The following is a 21,032-nucleotide window of genomic DNA, read 5'->3' on the forward strand; positions in this document are numbered from 1 at the left end:
CAGCCTATATCAAAACACAACACACAAGTTTCAGTCTCATTTTTCAATTAGATTTCAAGTCAGACACTGAGTTTCAACCTGTCTAAGCTCTAAACACTTTATAGAGCATATGTTGGTCTGTACTCTGGCTTCCTGCTCTTCTCTGAACACGCCCATGTTTCAGTTGTAAGCCCAGAACTGAAAGTGAAACTGCTAAGGTGAACTAAAAACAGCTTGGGTGTGATAGTGTTTTAATACATTATTTAGTCAGCTGATAATCTCTCTTTATCCTTGGTTAATCTGCCTTTTTTGTTCCTGTTACAGTGTATTATCCTCACATGATGGTAAGTGTCTCAAATCGCTCTGAGCTACAGAAAATTGACTGTGTTTTAAATGTTTCATGTTTTGCTTAATCTGTGGTTGTGTGTTTGTCGGTTGTAGGAAGATTTGGAGGAGGTGGACTGTTTTCAGGAGACTCCAGGTCTGTACAGGATACCAGTTTGAAGCTGCTGCTACAGTAACTGCATTACTGAATAGGAAAACAGTGTAAATCTACCCAAAAAAGCTGAAGACTATATGAATGCATCAGAAGATCTCATATTTATGTATTTTACAGTCAGTGGGAAGCATTATGAGTGGCAGCTGTTAGTCGACCGTCAGTGGCTGCCAATAGATAACGATCATGTGATCGAGACTCACTACTGCCAACCTGGAGCCAAAGGAATCACCATCAACACAAGCCACGGGTCAGTGTGTTTGCAGTGTGAAAGAACTAACAGTTTAGTTGTCTTTGTCTGACAGCTGTGAATGTATAATCTTTAAATATTTGAATGAAAAATGACCCTGAGTCAAAATTGTATCACCTCTCAGTAATTGCACTGCATCCAATTTGACAAGTAGTCTTTGTTCTTATGGAAAATTAAAAACTAACAGCTTAGATTAACTACATATATATATATATATATATATATATATACATATATATATATATATATATAATTTTTGGAGACTGTTTTTTCCAGCTGCTTTTTCCTCAGGGGTTGTGTTTCTCTACCTTTTTCTTCTACTGGCAAAAGGTGTGCTATTAAATTCAAGTCAGGCGATGTTCTTGGCCAGATCATTCTGGATGGTTATCATGTTGGAATATTCATATTTTGTTAAGCCTCTACAGACTAAAGTTATCTTGCCAGCTAGTATTTTGGCATATCCACAGCCATTTATGGTGGCATCTATCAGTGTCATCTCCCCAACACTTCACATTCATGCAGCCTTGTATCAGCACCATCCTACTCTATGCTTCTCTGTCAGGACTATATATTGTGGTAGTCATGACCAGGTTTACGCTAAACATGCTGGATCAGATCTGAGCTAAACAAATTCATCTTGGTCTCATCTGTCATAAGAATGTCCTCCTAAATGATAGCAGTTTATCCCTGCAGTTTAGAGCCAAAAGCCAATGCTTTTTTTTTGTGGATGCTGACTATAAAGGTTGACATTGTATGATGCGGTTCACACTGTCTGAACTGTCACAGAAACCCTGATATCCACTGTTTACTCCATGTGCCAAGACTTTCTCATCTGTTTTCTGAGTTGGGTTGTGAAAGCAGTGCACTGTCTGTGTCACTTTATTGCAATACCCCCTGCAGCTCTGATTAGTGGTATTATGACTTGTTCTACACCTCCTGATTACTGCTGTTTTTGACTGGTTTTTAGGTGCTGACCAATCTTTCAGTATCTTTGAGTCTCACAATCAGATTTTTCACACATGTGGCAATCCTTTCATATGTGGAGTCATGATGCAGACATGCACACAGACACATCCCATAGATCACAGAGACAGAAAATCACAGGTGTAACCAGTTTGGTGTCAGTGATCACAGGTGTCTTCACTTCTGTTGCACTGAGTTTCATCTTTGGGACCCGTGCTTTCAATATAATCTTTCTAATGTATTTGTTACTGATTATTCTTAAGAGTAAATACTGATAAGAAGTGATGCGACTAATAAGAGGTGATACAATTTGTATTTTGCACAGGAGTGTTCTCACCTCTGTTGTACACTGTATGAAGAGGAAAAGCTATAGTTTTTAACTATTGTATTCCATATTTTGCGGGGTGGAACGGCATTTGAAACGGTTTTATTAAGAAAATAAAATTGTCTATTGTTGCTGAGGATGTTGAAATAATGATACTATAAAGAATATTTACAACACATTGAGTAATGACTTAGATGGCTAGGTTCAAAACAAAGTTATTACCCCAATAATCTTTCAATAAAGGGGCACATTCAAGAATTGTCTGTCAAGCTGATTTCTTTATGCTTTTTCACAGGCAGGTGCTCATAGACTTTGATAAGTTACAGACTCCTAATGCAGCTCTGCAGGTGCAAAGACTGAGCTTCCTGTCTCGGGGCCAGACTGAGGACGTTGGCTGGTACTTCAGAGACGACCAGCTGTGGTGTGAATATGGAGCCCAGGTGAGGAAACCAATGAAATTACAGATGGAGTCTCCTTATGCTACTCACAAAAAGAACGAATTAGAATGTTTTCTATTACTTCCCTGTAAAAGTGAACCAGAATTTGGGAATTTTAGCCTTCTTAGAGTTGCTTAACAAGTCCAGTTTCCTTCTTACTTTTACTGAGCGGGAGGTTATTTTCAGTGTACCACATTGCAAAGTTTTTCTCCCAATCCCTTGAGTTCATTTGTTTGATTTTTTAGTGTTTTTACTTCCTTGATGTCCCGTCTCTTCCTTTCTTTAGGGTTCCGCCATGTTGTCCTCATCAATCAGCAGCAGAGATATTGAACTTCAGTTCAGTCTGAACCCTCAGGGAACCTTCAGATTCACAGTGGGCTCTACAGGATACTCACTTGACTTCTCCAGTATGTGCCATATACATATAAATTGTGTGTGTGAACTTGTTGATTTGATGTATTTCCCTATAAAACTAAACCTGATCTAGTCAGTTTTCTTCTTTGCAGCCATGACCCAAAGAAACCACATCACAGGCTTGTGCAGGAATGTACGCAGACGTCCAAAACTTACTTCCAACACTGAGAGGTAAGACTTTTCTTTTTCTTCCCTCAGGCAAATGTTTGCATTTTAAGCAAATGCCCTTTAGTCTTCTGAAACACCAGAAAACAAAGTGAAACCTCAGTTTGACAGAGGAACCCTTATGGAACTGCGCTCAGATGAAATTTTTTTCCCCTGCATATTTACGTTTCATGTTCATGTTTGATGTGTCTGCAGCCTTTCCTCCACATCAGTCCTGCCCACAGCTTCCTCCTCCCAGCTCACTGATGGAGGCTACAAGTGGGAGTTCACGGGAGATGAGGGGGTGTGGACAGAATACCAAGCACATGTAAGTAGGTCATCCGATAATTTCATGAAGGTTTTTTTTCAGAGAATTTAGAAATAAAAGTGCCTCAAAGTAAATGCTCATAGTTTCTTTTTCAGCTGGAAACATTACTATGTTAAGGTGCTTATTGTGTGCTTTAAAGGGATCTTTAACTTTCATTGTATGTTTGACCTGGTAAATAATTAAGAGTCAGCAGTGGCATCTAGTGGTCAAATAGAAAACACCCCAATGATTTATCTTTCTATTGAATTCAATGTAAACCATCATCAACTTTCATTTCCCTCATGGACATTATGGAGCCATGCCAAAGCTTGTGACTGTGAAGCGAGTAGAAGATGACAAGAACTATAAAAAAAAAGAATCAAAACTAAAGATGAAACCTCATCATTTAAGATTTTAAGTAACATTTTTGCATATTGTCTTTGTTTTGTGCAATTTTTAGAGTGAAAACAGGAAAGTATCACCATGCGAAAGACATTTAATCTGTTTTACCAAAATCTCACACCTTAATTAGCTTGTCAGGGCTGTGGCTTGTCTACAATCATCATTGGGAAAGGCCAGGTGAAGTAAACTTCAAGGCGAATATTCAGACTTCTCAAAGCTTGTCCCAGTAATCAGCAGCCATCTAAGCAGCTGCCCAGCACTCTCAACATTGAAATAATTGATGCCCCAAGGCAGGAGAGGCTTTACAAAGATAATCAAATGTTTTGCTTGTAGCTGTTTCCTCAGTTCCTAATGTAATCAAGAAATGGCACTGAACAGGAACAACAGAATTCAAGTTATGGCCTGAAAGGCCAAGAAGTTTTTTTGGAGAACAGCTGGTTTTGTTGCTAGAAATGCTGATTAAATCATTGTTCAGTGACACCTGCACAACCATGACCTTCATGGATTATCAAAAGAAAACACTCCCTGCATCCTCATCTGAAATTGCTTCTATCAGAAGATTGCAAATGAACATCTAAACAAGTCTGATGCCTTTTTGGAAACATGTAGGGGACAAAAGGGGAGGACATTAACTGGAGCTAATTCACAGCCAGAACAGATCTAGTTAATCTGAACTTGGTGTGCAATTGTCATTGGATAATTATTTGAACGGGGTTTCTAATCTATTGGATGATAAATCCAGAGGTGGGAGCTACTGTAGTCTTTGTACAAGTGCTATTCTATCACCCAACACCATGTCAGCAACACAAACCTCTCCGAAAGTTCTGGTACAAAAATTGCCAGAACAAACATCTGTGAAATGTGAAGAATGGAGAGGTTTCTTTAAGTTACAGGGATAAACGTGTACAAGTATAAATATCTGTGAAGTACACACGTGGACAAAATTGTTGGTACCCCTCAGTTGACTGATTATGAGTTTGGAAACACCTGTGATGTCAATTAAATGACACACCTGAGTTAATCATGTCACTCTGGTCAAATAGTTTTCAATCTTTTATAGAGGTACCATCATTTTTGTCCAGCCCTATTTCATTAGTTTGTTTTTTTAAATAATTATGTTAATCAACAATTCAAAAGTGATGGCTGATTTTGATTATTTAATTTTCAATAAATTTTTATTTATTGTTACTTTTGTGAGTTTCAAGTGATTTCAGTGAGAATTGTGGGTTTTTCCTTCTTTAACTGAGGGGTACCAACAATTTTGTCCACGTGTGTATGACGACGTAGAGAAAACATGACAAATTTAGTTCTTAATTGTGCAGAATTTCATGAAGTGAACACCTCTCCAACTGTTCAGCACTGGGGTGAATCCATCATGCTTTCGGCTTGTGTTGCAGATGGAGATGCAGGAATGTTTCAGTAGTAGACAGAAGAATAAATTAACTACCAGCACATTCTGAATGCAAAAATGGCACTGTCTGTAAATTAGCTGAAGATGAAAACAGATGGCCTCCTCAAAAGAACAATGACGCTGAAAACACCTTAAAAATCCACAGTTGACAACCCAATCTTACAGAACTTAAAGCCTTTTGGAGGGAGATTGGGCTAAAATACACCGCCTTATCTGACTACAAAAAGCATTTACAAGCTGTGATACTTGCAAATTAGGTGTTACCAAGTACTGATCATGCACAAACCTTTGCTTCAGGTCCTATTCCAATTTTCTTTTCATGCCATTTGGACATCAAATCATTTTCTTAGTTCCAATAGCAGAAGCTTTCACCTTAACTTCCATGATGGTGGCTTGTTTCAATACATTTGCAACTCAAATTAAGAGGAAACATACATTCCTCTGCTAGCTGATTTAGTTGTTCTTGCTTGTTTGCGTGTAGATCTGTTCGTTTGACAGCGCTGCTATTGAGAGACAGTACCAGGTGAACCCTCAGGGTCAGCTCCACTTCAAGGTCAACAGCTTTTCATACACGCTGGATTTTTCAAGTAAGGCACACACATAATTTACAACTGCCCAGCTGCTCTATGTTAAACCAAACAGTTAATTCTTTTGCTGAGGCCAGCTATTTAAAATCCCACTGAAACATTGTCTACGATGGTTTATCATAGAAATGTGTCAAGTCAACAACATTTTTGGGACTTCAAGGACAGTGAGGAGGACTGTTAACTACGGGATCCAACAGAGCAGCAGGTCAGGAGAAACATTTGGTTTGGTTGCCTGATATCCCTTAACTTGTCTGATAATTGCACAAGATGACAAGAACATTTAATCACCTTCAATTTAAAGCCATGAATGAGCAAATTTAGTAGAAACACAATCAATTAAATTAGATGGAACATGAGGATTTTTTTTAAAGGCTACACTTGACTCTCACACATTGATTTGTTGCTGCTAATCTAACCTATAACTAGTGTTCCATCTAATATTTTATCTCTGTCTCATGCACAGCAAATCTGCAGAATTTGTGTTTAAATTCATATAAATATATTTGCTATCGATGTTTTCATCTTTAAAACATCTGTTCTTTAGTTCGAGCACGTCACCACGATGGCAGTTCCAAGATATCGGTGGAATGTGGAGGGATTTTTCCAAAGTAAGACTTAACTTTCTTTTGTTGTTGGGCAAATAGTGCTGTAAAAAAATCTGTACATCAGTAAATAAGATGGCAAGAAGACTAAAAGTCAACAATCTACAAGTCAGGACCATGAAGGCCCTTAAAAAAAAAACTTTAGCTATTAACATAAATGCTGGAATAATTGACCAACTGAAATATCCCTAGCACTGTTAAAAAGAAAATGAAGAAAACGCTGTTTTTTATGAGCTACTCAGAATTTACCAGCATTTTATTTAAGTGTGCGAATGTTGTTGTTCTGTGCAGGGACCCAGTGGGTGCAGCATTTCCAGTCAGGACATCGAGCTCCAGTACCAACAGAACCCTTCAGGCACTGTGATATTTACCACCAATTACTTCAGCTACAAGCTGGACTTCTCAGGTGAGCTACATGAAGTTTCCTCCAAGTCTGTATTCCGCACTGTGTTGCACTTCTCATTGATATTTGCACAGCTGCAATGGGATGTTCACTCCAGACTGATTGTGTCGTTTGCAGCCATGACTCAGACGAACCTGTCGACTGCCACCACCAGATCTGTGAGACGATTCAACCAGTGACTGAAGCAGATTTGGAGATCTGGATGAACTTGATCATATGAGTTGTTGCATGCCACTGCCCGCCTCAGGTTACCTCTAATGTTGGGTTACAACATTGTCAGGAAATATTCTTTATATGAGCACAGCTTATCTACAATGCTCCATTTTCCTTAATTTAAAAAAAGATCTTTGATGAGGCAGTATCTCACTTTCTCTCTAAAATGGCTAGATTTAGTGCTGGGGTTTGGTTATAGGTTGGCTGCTACTAGATCAAATTTATTTTCTTTTAAGAATGTAAATTTAAAAAAAAAAAAACTCATTTTTTAACTTAAAACAAAATGTATGTTTACCAATGTTGCATAGAAATCCAAAAATCTGCCGTGCACTTTTTAAATGTTTTTACTGTTTACCGTTCAATAAGATGCCTCTTTTATCCTGCACCGACTTTGATGTTTTGGGTAATGCTACCTATTAAATGCTCCATGTGAATCTAAAAAGGCTCATCAATACTTCCTTGTAATCAGAAATCTTTTATCATTTTCTGCAAACACACACTCCAGAATCTAAAGCAGCGTTTAAAGGCCATGAAACAAATGACCACCCTTTGAGAATATTAGATTGTGTACTTTCCTTTATATGTACAGATTTTCATTGAACCACCTCAGAGACCAGCACCTTGACACATAAAACAAAGCCCACACTACACACATATGACAGCAGTAGTATACAAATGATCTTGTAGAAGAATAAGCTTTAGTTTTCTGCTTTGGGGTTCATTATATGTGACACACACTCCAAACTGCCACATGTCGCTTCACAGACGAAAAACATCCACTCACGGACACGTTTGTAGTCTTCTATGTCAAAAATATGGAATGAACAGAACCAGATGAGCCAAATGAATTAACGAGTAACACCGCCATGTGTCTGGACAGAAAGCACACCTTGTGTTGGCGGCATTTTTTTTTTATACAAAAAAACAACACAATGAAAGACATGATTCAGCAACAATCATCTTAAGCAGAAACAGTGTGACCAAGGTGCATTTAATAACCCTAAAATGGTGCGATAATCTTTCGTAAATGTAAGATTAAGAACGAGCACACATGAATGTTGAACTGTGTAGAAAATCTGAGACCTGTGAAGTTATCGTTGGTGAAAAGAGTTCTAGTTAAGGACACATCGAAAGCTGTTTAAGCCAATCAAAATGCACCCTCAACAACCAAAAAGGATTATTGCACACGACTCATCTAAGGCCTCTTAACCATTATCACAAGAACATAAAAATGCAAAGGCCCTCACAGAGCAATCCACTTTTAAATAACTATATATGTACACTTCATATTCTATCACCAGCACAGGTCCTCTGACAGCTGAAAAGTGCTGAAATATATAGTAATAATCTTCATTGAACAAACTGAAATGGTGGATTTGAGACCCTTAAATGTCTCATCAGGGAAGATGTGTGAAGTAAAAGTCATTGGTCGTTAGAAGAATTAGGAATCATAAGAAAAGATGCTAATCAAACTTTAGATCTTTTGTGGTTGAGGTCAGTAGCATGCAAGAAAGCAAAGTCATTGGAGAAACTAAAGCCGGACAGCTGATCAAGGGGGGAAATATTAATACTTGAGTAACAGATTAGTGCTGCCTAGTTTTCCACATGTACCCCTGTAAGGCACAAAAGCAAAAGCAGTGCATATGCTCCTTGCCTTTAGCACTAGCATCTTGTTAAAAGGGTACTGCTGTAGTAGCTACTCCACACATCCTACTCCGCTATCATCTGACACAGATAAAGTCATTCATACTGCATTTAAGGAAACTGTTAAATCTTTTGTTAGCAAAGGAGGTGAAATGGTCAACAAACTTTGACAAGATGAAACCAACCCCTTCCTTTTTAGCAAGCTTGCTTGGATGTCCAAATTAAACACAAGCTTTGCCACATGATCAAAAGAGACCACAGGGGTAAAATGAAGCTGAAAGCCCAATTTGTGTTCACAAAATTGAGGTTAGCAATGCTGCAGAGAAATGGTTACCATGGAGACGGACTGCAGAGAGGCTACTCGGTTTGCCCCGCTGGGCTGTCAATTTTCTACACCCCTTTTCAGAGGAGCCTCCTGGATGCAGCTCAGTGGCTGCAGGCTTGTCAGAGCTTCACTTCAAGCTACCTCCCACTGGACTCAGACATTTTGGTGGTTGTGATATTTGTTTCTGCGCCAACCCTCTGATCACTTTAGACATGCTGCGAATCTTAAAATAGTGTCAAAAAGCAATAAAGGTACAGAAGCTTGAAACTGAGCAGATGTGAAGCATGGAAGCCACTTTTTCTGTCGATTTTGCCATTTTAAAGTGATGCAACTTGTTCAGGAAGTGAAATTCACAGCATCCACTCAGTCACTCATGATATGAACACAAAACCTTCCTGAATAAACTGAGTTGGAATTCATCTCAACCCATGACATCTGGACTCCCAAGAATGTCAAGTACAAAACAGTAGGAAACCCCCAGCATTTAAAGACCACAGCATAGAAGAAGTAGTTACCACCCCAACCGTTTGTCCTTCTGGTCAAGTAGAAATGGAATTCAGGTGCAGGTTAATTTGCCAGCAGAATGTGAGTAATAGTCAGAATTTAAACCAGGTCAGATTAAAAATACAAACAGCAAGACCTTTGAAAGGACTTAAAATCTTCACATTCGGTCGGCGTCTTGTGTGAGAATTCAAGACTCTTCTGTCCACGGTCAATGAAAGAACAACCTGGCATCTTTTTTTCAATTTATGTTTAGCCAAATAAGTCTTTCAGATCACTGTTGACAGACGCACTATGTTTAATCCCACTTGGGTTCATGCTCGGGGCAGCAGCAGGTTGAGAAAAGTTCTGCGGGCTGAAGAAAGGGTTTGCTTGCATCCCGAAACCACTGGCTACTCCTCCCATACCTACTGGCACTCCCTGCATTGGAGTCTGAGCATTCTGAGGTGCACCAAACTGACTGAGCCATGGAGTGTTGGCCCCAGGTGTTGGATTGGGACCCATTTGGTTGAGGGTGACTTTGGGCTTGTTGGGAGTAAAAAGACTGTCCAAGGCTGACATGTCGGGAGCTTTATTCGACTGCCCAGTCAGCCCGTGATTCTGCGCGAGGGCTCCAAAGTTAGGGGTGCTGGTGGTGGTGGCCATTCCGCCATAGAGGCCTGGACCTGTTGGCCGCATGCCCATCCCCATGGCTCCTGTCTGGAAGCCCATGGTTGGGTTGAAGCCGTTAGAGACCGGGGCGCCCATGGAGCCGACCATGGGGCTGGTGGAAGGGAAGGCTGGCATGGTGGAGCCCTGGACTGGGGCTGGTCGTGGTGTGTTGGCCAAGGACATGCTGGATAGAGACGTCATGTTGTTGAGTAGGCTGCTTGTCAGATCCTTAGTCTGTAACATAGAAAAAGACATTTATTATCACAAACCATGAGTATTTAAACTACTTGACCAACACTGGATATTCAGGGCCAATACCAATGCTAATTATAGGCAATCAAGAAAGACCAATGACGGATATTTGGAACCGACATACATTAAATGTAATGTTTTAACAGCATGTGATGTCAGGGAACTAGTCATTTATGAGCTTCTTCAGTAATAAGGTGACTATAACTGAATATGTAAAATAGAAATACAAGTGATCAAGATAAGACGCTCTCCTCTGTTTAGGTGAGTTAGCCTGAGATTGATCAGTTTGATTCCTGCAAGTACGTCTGCCGTTCTGTTTTTTTTTTTTTTTTTTATCTTTCTGTGTTCTATTACTTGTATTGGTCACTAAAGCCACAAAAGCATTATTAGCTATTGTTTCAAGTTAATTTGTGGTTGCCTTCTAACTAGCTGCTAGCCATTAGCATAGCCTTAGCCACTGTCAAAGTAGCTCTTTTCCTGGTTTGTGGCAACAGCTTGTGTTTCTTGTTCAGTCTTTGCAATCTCTGCCTGAGAGGCATTTCTGAGACCACAGAGAGACTACAGACAGAGAGAGAGGCAGCTGCATCAGACCTGAAGGAGCACATGAAGGCGGGCTTGTGCATACAGACATTTCTAGGCTTTACCTGTGCGTTGGTAGTAGCGGCTGGTTTGATCGTCTGTGGTGCTAAAGGCTGCTGGTTCCTCAGTTTGGCTGCCTGCTCCTGCTCCTTAGCCAATCGCTGCTTCTCCTCCAGAGTGAGAGACATCTACAGTCGGGCAGATAAGAGACATCACATACAAACTGGACTGCATGCTAACTTAATTTGTGTAAATCAAGTGTGACAGTATTTGCATACCCTATTAGGCTGTGAGGTCGATGCTGCAGTTCCATTTTCTTTCCCATTAACCCCTGAGCTGCCAAAGATATCGTCAATCTGGAAAAACAAAAAACTGGAATCACTATATTGAGAGTGGTAACATTTACAGCATTTTTTAGGCTCTTTAAAAGCATAAAGAAAGCATTTATTGTACAGTAGCTATATTTGTGTTCTCAGATCCTAAGGGTAATGGAATCAACCTCTCACCTGGTTGCCAGAGCTAGGTGGACTTTTGATGTCCTCTGATTGGCTCCCTGGATTTGATATGTTTATAGTCCTGTTAAAAGAGACAACAGTGATCAATAATTGTAATGAATCTGAACACAGACGAGGCTGGTTGATCGTACCATTACTATCCTCGGGTGGACAGTAGCGACTGTTCATTACTCATTTTCCATTTGCAATGGGAATTACCTCTGACATCACAGCTAATTCATATTAAAAATTCCAATGAATATTTATGACGATATGATGAAAAATCCAAGTGAATAAAAGCAATCTATTGTAAAGGGTGAACTAAACGAAGACAGACACCTCTGCTGTTCTTGCATCACATGCAGCTGCTCCAGCTTGGTCTTGTGTTCGGCCTCCATGCGGCTCAGCATGTCACGGATAACCATCATGAAAGAGTTGAACTGAAACATGGAACACAATCAATCAATTAAAGTAACAGAAATGACTTTAATTAGATTTAAGCATATGCTGCAAAATGTGCTAGCTGTGAACTAAATTAAGAAAATTATTTTTACAGATTTGCAGGTAAATTAAATTTAAATATATGCAAGTATTTGGCTGTGTAGTACCTGGTTCAGATTGAGGTTGTTGTCTATACTAAGAGAGACGAGATGGGGCAAGCTCTTGGTAGCAAGGTGCTCTTTGGGGATGCCCAGCTTCTTGTGGCTGAAGGTACACTTATAGATTCCTAAAGTAAGGAGAATAAAGTCAAGCAACTACTCATGAAGTAAACCAAAAAGTAAGTCATGATTGAGCCAGCCATATGTGATCCGTTTACCCAAAATGCCCATAAGAACTGCTGGTTCTCTCGAGGGGATCTGTTGCAGGAAGGGCAGGATCTCATCAATGACAAACCACTTGTCTAGATATTCCAAAATCTTCCCCAAACACACCAGAGAGTTCACTCGCACCTAAAAAAATGGCACAAGTGACAGCAAATTAGAGTCTTTCAGAGGGAACTTTTTGAAAGATAGATTCAAGCACTCAATTTGTAGATAATAGTGTTGAAAGTCAGAAGTGTCACAGAAGGACAATGACAAAGTAAATACTCACTGCAGACATCTCAAAGATATCATTTTTGTGGATGCACACAGCCTGAAAACGACAAGCTGGGAGCAGAAAATAACAGATGAAGACTCACAGCAAGTGAGGAGGTCTGCAGGCAGGCTGATTTGATTCGAGGGATGAGGGAGTTCTTCATGGATGGGTAGTCAATCAGGTTGGCGAATGTTGGGATGATGTTCAGGCACAGCTCCTGCTCAGCCACAGATAAGATGCAATGAAATATGACATTTTTATGATGCCAAGAATATCACACATTCTTACTGTGCTCTCAAGATAACACTACAAAAGAGAACTAAGAGCAGCAGTAGGTGAAACAGCAAGGGCTCCAAGGTTTCCAAGTGGAATACTAAAAATATACACCAACGAAGCAAGAACTGGCAAGTATTCCCACAGTGTTTGGACTTCAGGCTTGGGGTGTCTGAAGCAATAAAAAGACTAGAAATATCTAAAAGGCCTCAAAGTGTTTTTGAAACATCACCTTGCTTTTTCACAGAACAAGCATATAGTAGGGCTTTGAGTCAGTCACTTTAGTGGCGTACAACTGACTGAGTAGCTCAGTTTTTTTCCAGAATATTTCCTCTGTACCTGGATCTGTACTGAAGGGGCCTCCAGAGCTCTGTAGACCATGGGCAGCACACTGTTCTTGATGTCCTCCGCTGGTGTTTTGGTCAGCAGCAGGTCCATCTTTTGCAGGAATATCAGCAGGATCTGCAGCACACAAAGACACAGTTAGGACAAAAAAAGAGTCAAAAACAAGAGAATACTAGCTTATATTCAACTGATGAGTGCAGTGGTAAGTTTAGGTGAGCGGAGATTTGCGATTTCAGTGGGTTTAGTGCAGTTTTTAGTGCGACTAACACAACACACACACTGGCTAATGTGGATGGCGCATATTCACAGCAAAGAGACCACTCACCATGTTACTAGCCTGAAGAAGCGTGGAAAGAAACATACAGAGAAAAGTCTTATAAAGTGACATACCCAGCCCAAAACAGCATGCTCTTTAGTTAGGTGATATTTAACTGTTCAATCTCAGTGTCAAAATTAAAACACACAAACACCTAAAGGCAGAGGAATCATGCAGAAGTTTTTAGAGACAAAAATTCTTGTCAGATGATTTTTTTTTTTTTTTACCTGAATCTATATATCCTAAGAACAAAACATGTATAGACTTCAATAGTACAGTCTCGTAAACAACCAGTTGAAGAATCGCCTACTGTGTGTGTTGAGGTATGATTCTGTGTTTATCTACCTGAACGGGCTCCTGCTGCTTGAAAACAGGTGTGAGGTCAGGCAGGATGAGGCGCACATACTCATCCTTGGTGCACTCCTCGGCAATAAGCAGCACATTGGGCAGCACAAAGGGAACCATGTCTGGGTTGACAAACTCAGATGTCAACGCAGGCAAGATTCGATACACCACCACTCTCTGCGAGAAAAGAAAACAGAATGGGTTGAAAAAATATAATTTGAAACTGTAATACTACTGCAACTCAGGACATGTTCATTAAGGGCACTGTAAATGTGTGCTCTCAGTTATGGAAAAACTAAAATGAAATTTGGTGTAAATGCACCATAAACAAATCTGGCTGATCCTTTGTACCTAAATTACACTGCAGTTCCTAACCAAGCTTTTACCTTTGGTAATTTGGGCAGGACTTTGGGGAGGCCTTTGTAGAATTGGGATTTCTGTAGGTTGTCCCTTTGGAAGAGGGAGTCAAAGTACTGTAGGGTCACTGCACCTACATCATCAAAAAATGGAATCTGAAAAGAAAAACAACACAAATGAAACCTGTCCTTAAAGGAAAGTCAGATATTAACAACATCAACGCATTCTAAGAAAACATGCAGTGAGAGATGACTGATTTTTTTTTCATATAATGACAACACAAACCTTCGTCATCTGGTCTGCGTCAGGCCGGACATTGGGAGTGACACTGAGCAGCATTTTGACGTGTTCCCGCACGTCCTCGGGGATCTTGTTCAGCACTGCTGGGCTCATGGTGCTCAGCTATTATTGAACAGAATTCAAAGAAAAGAATAAACCACAGGAGAGTAAAATCAGTGTTTGCTGGTAATAGTACACAGCTAAACTGCACACACATTTGATAGTTCTACTGATCCACTGCATGGCACAGCCGATCCCGGAGTCCTGTCAGGATTATAGCAGTCATGTTTCTGTTCTACCACTCAAATCAAAGCTAGACAATAAAGACATCTGACAGAAGTTGTCAGACAGATGGTCATGAAGAAAGGAAAAAATAAGCAGCTGGGGCACAACAATAATTCTCTCAAGTTTCATGGTCCTGTACTGTAGCAGTATGCTCCCAAAATCAAAATGTCATGAAAACCCAAACATTTTTCTGAAGTGACACTTTTAAAGTGTATATGAAGCACAACTGCTAACAGGTTCTAAAAGATTTATGATCGATCCAGTCATGCTCTTCCACAGATGGCACACCTCCACTCACCTGGTCCAGCTGCCTACTGAAGCTTTTAAAAATGTCGTGCTTGTTGACTTGGAAAACAGGCTTTCCCTCATTGAAGACGGCGTGCATGACCACGCCCAGAGAATACATGTCAGAGGCGGAGTCACAGCTGACGGACAGTATGTATTCAGGGGCCAAGTACTCAGGGTTTGGGAGGCAGAGTGGCGGGAGGTTGGGCTCCCACTCTTTACATGTGTACTTGGGCTAAAGAGGAAGAGAGAACATGGGAATGTAAAGATGTTAAAATGCTGCCAGATGGTATTTTGGTTGAGCAGTAAGCTTGGATTAAAGCTTGACAGGCTCAACAGAAGGAACAAAAACCCTCTGCATACCTCCGCATCTGAGGGGTTGTTGGAGGAGATGCTGAAGTCAAAGCCCATGATCTTCCAAGCTCCACTCTTGTTGAGGATGATGTTCTCTGGACACAAGTTTCCATGAACCATTTTCACCCCACTGTGAAGGAAGGACAAGCCCTCGGAGATCTGAAGCGACAGAAAGATGGAGATGTTATGATCGGAGTTCTATACATGAGGCATGGTAATCAGTTACTTAGTTCACAGCAAAGCACCAAGATACACTGGGTTGACACACAATATGACGGTTACGACCTGAAATTAGTTTCGATTGGGCATGTCTCAGCTTGTGTATAAAAGGCTGAACATGATTCTGTACTGCTGCAATATAAGCAATATAATAATAACAACCCTATGCTAAACATTGCAGGCGTGTTATCAGTCTCTCAGCCATAAATTTCCTCCTTTAAATAACTTCTACAGGAATGGTACGATAAGAGAAATTAAAACCAATATGCATGGAAGTGACAAAAATGGAGGAAGACAGAGAGAAAATGCAACCTGGCAGGAGGAAAATTGGCATTATTGTTTGTCAGGTAACATCTTAATACTGAAACATGAAAAGTTTGGATTGGAATTGAGCTGGTTCAACCGGCTGTGAGAAGAAACAGCATTTGAATGGATGCAAGATTCCTAGGAGTAGACTATACTGCACCAGAACCTGCAGGACTACTACAATTTAGAGGGCTCCAAATGAAAATCATTAGTTCTCATGCAGTACTGTTGTTTCACAGATAGGAAAGGCAATCTATGCAATGACAGGACTAGCCAATGCACAAATAGTGGGCTTGCTGTGTTTGTTACATATCATGTTTACACAGTTGGATAGTATACAAGGACAAAAATGTGTACATGGAATAATCAGTTTTAGCTTTGAGCTTCACTATATCTTAAATGTATGTTGTGTGACAACTAGGGTTCGTTAACTAGACTTCATTAAGGTATCTTCAAGCTTCTGACACATTGAGCTAGATTTTATTGATTAATTGAGTGACGGGGGATTATTGAGCAACAATTCTGACAAATGAATGATATTTTAGGCAAAGAGGAAATGCCGAAAGTCTCCTGATTGCAGCTTTTAAACATGAAGCAATCACAATGTAAAGCTATGATAAACTGTGGTGGGCTTCTTTAACTGAGCATTTGTAAAAATGCAACAGACAACTTAATATTTTATAGACTAAATAATAAACAACCATCAAGAAAGCAATTATTTGGTATAATGTGAAATAATCCTTAGTTACAGCCCTACAAGTTGAAACCTCATCTGTGTGCAGGCTCACCTGCAGTAAGCCATACTTGGTCTCCACATCATAGAGTTTGTACTCCTTGATGTCGTTGGGCACGGGGCTTGGCAGGTTGTCCCACTGGCCCAGCACATTGGACAGACTGGCAAACACCGGCTCTGTGCAGAATGCTAAGCAGTCTCTGAAGGCCAAATAAAGAAATACGATCAGTAAAATTTAAAACAGCTGCTTTTTGAAATGTAGAGCTATTCTTGAACACAAAGACAATTAACAACATGTACAAAAGCAAAAATAGACTATTTATTCTGTATTTACAGCTCCCCTAGGTTTGTGGCACAAAGAAAGAAAGAAAGCACAAGACAGGCTCAACATTAATATGCCCTTCTTTTGATCAAACCAAGCTGCTGTTCTCATACATACACACACAGCCAGACAAATAGATCTGCTTTGCAATTTCCTTCCTCAAATGTCTAGCCTCTCTTTGAGCTCTAAGTCATTCAGTTTGTTCTTGATGTAGATACTTCTACTTCACTTTTGTGCAAATGCATGTGTGCTTCTCTGCACATGTGCTAATCACCGTGATTCTTCCAGAGGATGCTGTACAGTCAGGAGACGGGGGTGACGCAATCTGGTCAGCTGCTGCACTCCTTTCTTCAGCGAATCAATGATTTGGTCTTTGTCAAATTTCTGATACTTGTCAATCATCTTCTTATCAAACACAAACACTGCCACTTCCTGGAGGGTCACAGACAAACAACAAAGGTGCTGAAATTAGCAGTATTCAGTCACAGAGCTATTCGCATTGCAGAAAGTCTTTAGCTGTGTAAATCATTTTTCCGTTCAGATATAGTCCAAACTTGTATGACAAGATCAGGTCTGGTAGGATATTAACACACGCACCTGTTTTGTGGACTTCTTGGTGCCATTATAGATCCTCCAGCACAAGCCGGGACCTCCACTTGCAATATGTCGCCCAACCTCAAACTCCCGAGTCACCGGATTGCCCATGACGGCACTGGTGACATCTGCAGTCACCTTGGTGACAGTGCTTTTCAGTTTGTTCAGCATGGACTCCATGTTCAGGCTCGACCTGGCTGCTGAGGTGAGACATTGATGATTACTTACCACCAAGAACAGATTAGCAATTCAGGGAAAAGACAGAGGCGGACTACAGTCAGTCAAATGTAGAAACACAATAGTTTTCACAATCAGAGAAAGAGACAGCTGTACACTTCCAGCAAAGCAAAAGCCTCCAACAGTCAATTAGACATGCACTCTAATGCACCTGCTTGAAAATTTGCACATCAAAGTGCCCACCAGCCTGTGTGCTGAGGAGAATAAGCACCATAACAGTCCAAGCTGTCGCCAGAAATATAAAATGACTCAGAGCAAACTCAGCCACGCCACATTAGTGCTCTCTTTCAAAATACCTCAGTGTCTTAAACGCACGTTAGGCAACAATAAGTCAGACAAAAAAACATGTCTGACAATCACATAGCAAAATGAGTTCTATGTCAACAGTCTTTTGAGGGTTTTAACTGTCTTGAGTGGGCTTCAAGTCTTTTGATGTTTAGGTTGAAGCTTCTGGCAAACGACAGTTGTGTACATTGCTATGCATGCTGCAGACTTTTTATAATTATTCATGAATCCAGTACAAAAAAAAGGTTAGGCATCAGAATAAATGTGTCAAAGCAAACAGACTCAAACATTGCAGGAACTTGCCAAAACCAACCCCAACTAATAATGCTGATATTATGACACTGCAGCACCACTTTCTGCTGTCAAACTCTATTAACAAAAGCATAAAATCTGTTTGCGGCAGTGATTTCATCTCAGTCTTTTCCTTGTGTAAACTTAAAATTCTCTTTAAGAGCCAAAATCCAAAACAGCAAAGTCTCATTTAAAAATGTGTAAGAGATCCGACAAAGACCGTCTGCTGGGTGCTTTGAACAGTCAACATTTTGGCACATTTCACTGTCACAGCTCAAAATTTCCTTTGTATCTGGAAAAAGTAGATGATGAAATATTCCTCCTGTCATGAGGTTGTTTTACTGGCAACAGGTTTTACCGATTTATATGCTAAAGAATGACGTCTATGTAAAGACGATACCTCCCGTTCAGTTTACTTCACAGAGAGTAGTTTATGACAACATCAGTTCCTGGTTAATGGCTAGACAAACACTGAGAGAGTTGGTCTTAAAAATTCAGCTCAAATAAAAACCACCTGCACTGACAGTGCCTAGCCTAGCACAGTCTTTAGCATGTTAACCATCAGATCTTACTGAGCTTTTTAATAACAGGTTCCTAACTTTGGTATGATCGGACGAGCGGTTCAGGCATGAATAGCAATCCATATATTGCCATTAGGTACAAAAGAATTAAGTGTTAAATTTGTCGCTCAGCTTGACTGTCATGTCTGACTGTGAAATACCTTGATGTTAGCCAAGTCAACCGTCTGGTTTAGCCTGTACGCATACATCAGAACCACACAGGTCTAACACCACCGTTAAGAGGTAAAAAGGTGGCCATAAACCCTCTCCATTTATCCATGTAACTGACACAATCGTTGCAATCCACTGGCTACCGTAAAAAGGCTGTTTTACACGGTTTTCATCTACATGGCTAACTAGCCAACAATGCGCAAGTAGACAGTGACGTTAGTGTCATTACAGTCAAACACCGACTGTTTCTGTTCAAAACTGTCACCTCCAAATCTTTTTATGACGTACCTTAATGAGAAAACTGTCTCTCCGTTTAATATCTTCTTGTAAATGGATTCTCAGCTGTGTCGCTGTCAGTAATGGCTGTGAAACACAGCCCCCATGTCTTCCAGTGGCATACGAAATCAGTTAGCTTAGCACGCTAGTAAAGGAAAAGCCTACTTCCGGGTTTTGTTTTTTTTAACGGGATCAGGTGCATCAACGTCATCAGAGATCTTTAAAAAGCCAACTATTTCACTTTACAGTGATTACACATAATCATGATATGTCTTCATATACAGGTTACACGAACAATCTGGATTTTCTTTTCCCAAGAAAAATAAGAAAGCAAGTTTATTTCTATAGCACCTTTGAAAACACAAAGGTTATTTAAAGTGTGTCACAAAGGTAAAACAAACAAAACATTGAACAAATAAATGCCATTTTACAGTGTCTGGTCTGAACTGTGGCACCACTAACTGCCAGTCCCTGCACAGTTCAGACACCTTCCAGGCTTGTACTCAGCAATCTTACCTATGATATATTTTGGGTCCAGACCATTCAGAGACTTGCCCATAAAAATGATCCACCTCCCTTGGAATTTTCCCCTTGAATAATAGTCAGTTATTTTGGCTTTTTTTGAGAAGAATATTAACAAAATAACACCCTCTCATTGTCAAATAAAAACAGATTTCTACACAGTAATGTCAATTAAAATCATAAAACATAAAATAAGTGATTGCATAAGTAGTTGCCCCCCTTTTTAGTAGTAGTAGATGTACCTTTGGCTACAATAATGGCTGAGTCTGGATGGATAGGTCTCAATGAGCCTTGCTCAAGCTGCTCAAGCTGATCATAATTGAATATCCATCCATTATCTATATCCTTTATCAGCTTTATCCACTGTAGGGTCATGGGGGGCTGGACTTAGAGCGAAGGGATGGTACTTCCTGGAGCAGGGCCACACAGAGACAAACAACCAAGCACACTCACATTCACACCTACAGACAATTCAAAATCACCAATAAACCTCAGCATGCCTTTGAACTGTGGGAAGAAGCCAGAGAATCCATGCAGTCAGAGGAAAAGCATGCAAACGCCACACAGAGAGCCTAGATTTGAACCCAGGACCTTCTAGCTGCAAGGTGACACTGCTAAAGACCACAACAACCTGCTGCCCCATGAATGAACAGCCCTTTTCAAGTCTAGCCACAAATTTCTCAGTTGGATTAATGTCTGGGCTCTGACTTAGCTGCACCTGAACATTCACCTTACTGTCTTTAAACCATCTCTATCTAGCTTTAGCTGCATGCTGAGAATCCCTGTCCTGTTGGAAAACAAATCTTCTCTCAGGTTCTCTTACAGACTCTATCAGGTTGTTCTCCAGGATTTCTTTATATTTTGCTGCAATTATTTCACCCTCTGCCTTTAACATCCTGCTGAGAAGCATCACCACATCATGATGCTGCCACTGCCATGCTTCACAGTAGGGGTGTTTTGTTTGTAATGGTCTGCAAACACTGCATCAAGCGTGGTGGCTCAGTTTTGGTCTTGGGTCCAAAGGAGCTGCTTCCAGTTGACTTCAGAGTGTCCTGCATGTCCTCTGGTGAACTCTAGTTTAATATAGAAATAATATGAGCTTCAACAGGGGCTTTATCTTTGCCACTCTCCTGTAAAGTTTTGACTGGTGAAGAACAGAAAACAGTTGTACAGTTTCTCCCATTTGTGTGACCCCTTCAGAAGATGTGTCTTGGTGCCTCC

General features: G+C 40.4%; 2 protein-coding genes across 4 annotated transcripts; one reads left to right on the plus strand and one right to left on the minus strand.

The window, feature by feature from the left end:
- The first annotated feature begins 193 nt into the window (after window positions 1-193).
- Window positions 194-7,480, plus strand: si:ch211-244b2.3 (uncharacterized protein LOC557230 homolog). Its single transcript, XM_022190137.2, has 12 exons — window positions 194-323; window positions 421-460; window positions 596-725; window positions 2,309-2,453; window positions 2,737-2,857; window positions 2,957-3,035; window positions 3,225-3,336; window positions 5,610-5,715; window positions 5,839-5,920; window positions 6,260-6,323; window positions 6,609-6,723; window positions 6,838-7,480. The coding sequence occupies exons 1-12, from the start codon at window positions 318-320 to the stop codon at window positions 6,897-6,899; spliced, it is 1,062 nt and encodes a 353-aa protein (XP_022045829.1). The 5' UTR covers window positions 194-317; the 3' UTR covers window positions 6,900-7,480.
- Window positions 7,481-7,491: 11 nt separating this feature from the next.
- scyl2 (SCY1 like pseudokinase 2) lies at window positions 7,492-19,456 on the minus strand. Of its 3 annotated transcripts, none has more exons than XM_022190133.2 (19): window positions 19,302-19,455; window positions 17,473-17,666; window positions 17,150-17,307; window positions 16,609-16,753; window positions 15,305-15,454; window positions 14,955-15,176; window positions 14,378-14,494; window positions 14,122-14,247; window positions 13,736-13,912; window positions 13,400-13,411; window positions 13,069-13,191; window positions 12,560-12,673; window positions 12,197-12,329; window positions 11,988-12,106; window positions 11,719-11,819; window positions 11,392-11,461; window positions 11,164-11,241; window positions 10,951-11,073; window positions 7,492-10,288 (listed from the first exon to the last, which is right to left on the minus strand). In XM_022190133.2, the coding sequence occupies exons 2-19, from the start codon at window positions 17,647-17,649 to the stop codon at window positions 9,656-9,658; spliced, it is 2,778 nt and encodes a 925-aa protein (XP_022045825.1). In that variant the 5' UTR covers window positions 17,650-17,666; window positions 19,302-19,455; the 3' UTR covers window positions 7,492-9,655. The 3 variants fall into 3 exon arrangements, with proteins under 3 accessions (XP_022045825.1, XP_022045824.1, XP_022045826.1); XM_022190132.2 differs by having other exon boundaries at window positions 17,473-17,669; XM_022190134.2 differs by lacking the exon at window positions 13,400-13,411 and having other exon boundaries at window positions 17,473-17,669; window positions 19,302-19,456.
- Window positions 19,457-21,032: the final 1,576 nt, after the last annotated feature.

This window comes from Acanthochromis polyacanthus, chromosome 1 (genome assembly GCF_021347895.1).
Source record: "Acanthochromis polyacanthus isolate Apoly-LR-REF ecotype Palm Island chromosome 1, KAUST_Apoly_ChrSc, whole genome shotgun sequence".
NCBI classification, from domain to species: domain Eukaryota; kingdom Metazoa; phylum Chordata; class Actinopteri; family Pomacentridae; genus Acanthochromis; species Acanthochromis polyacanthus.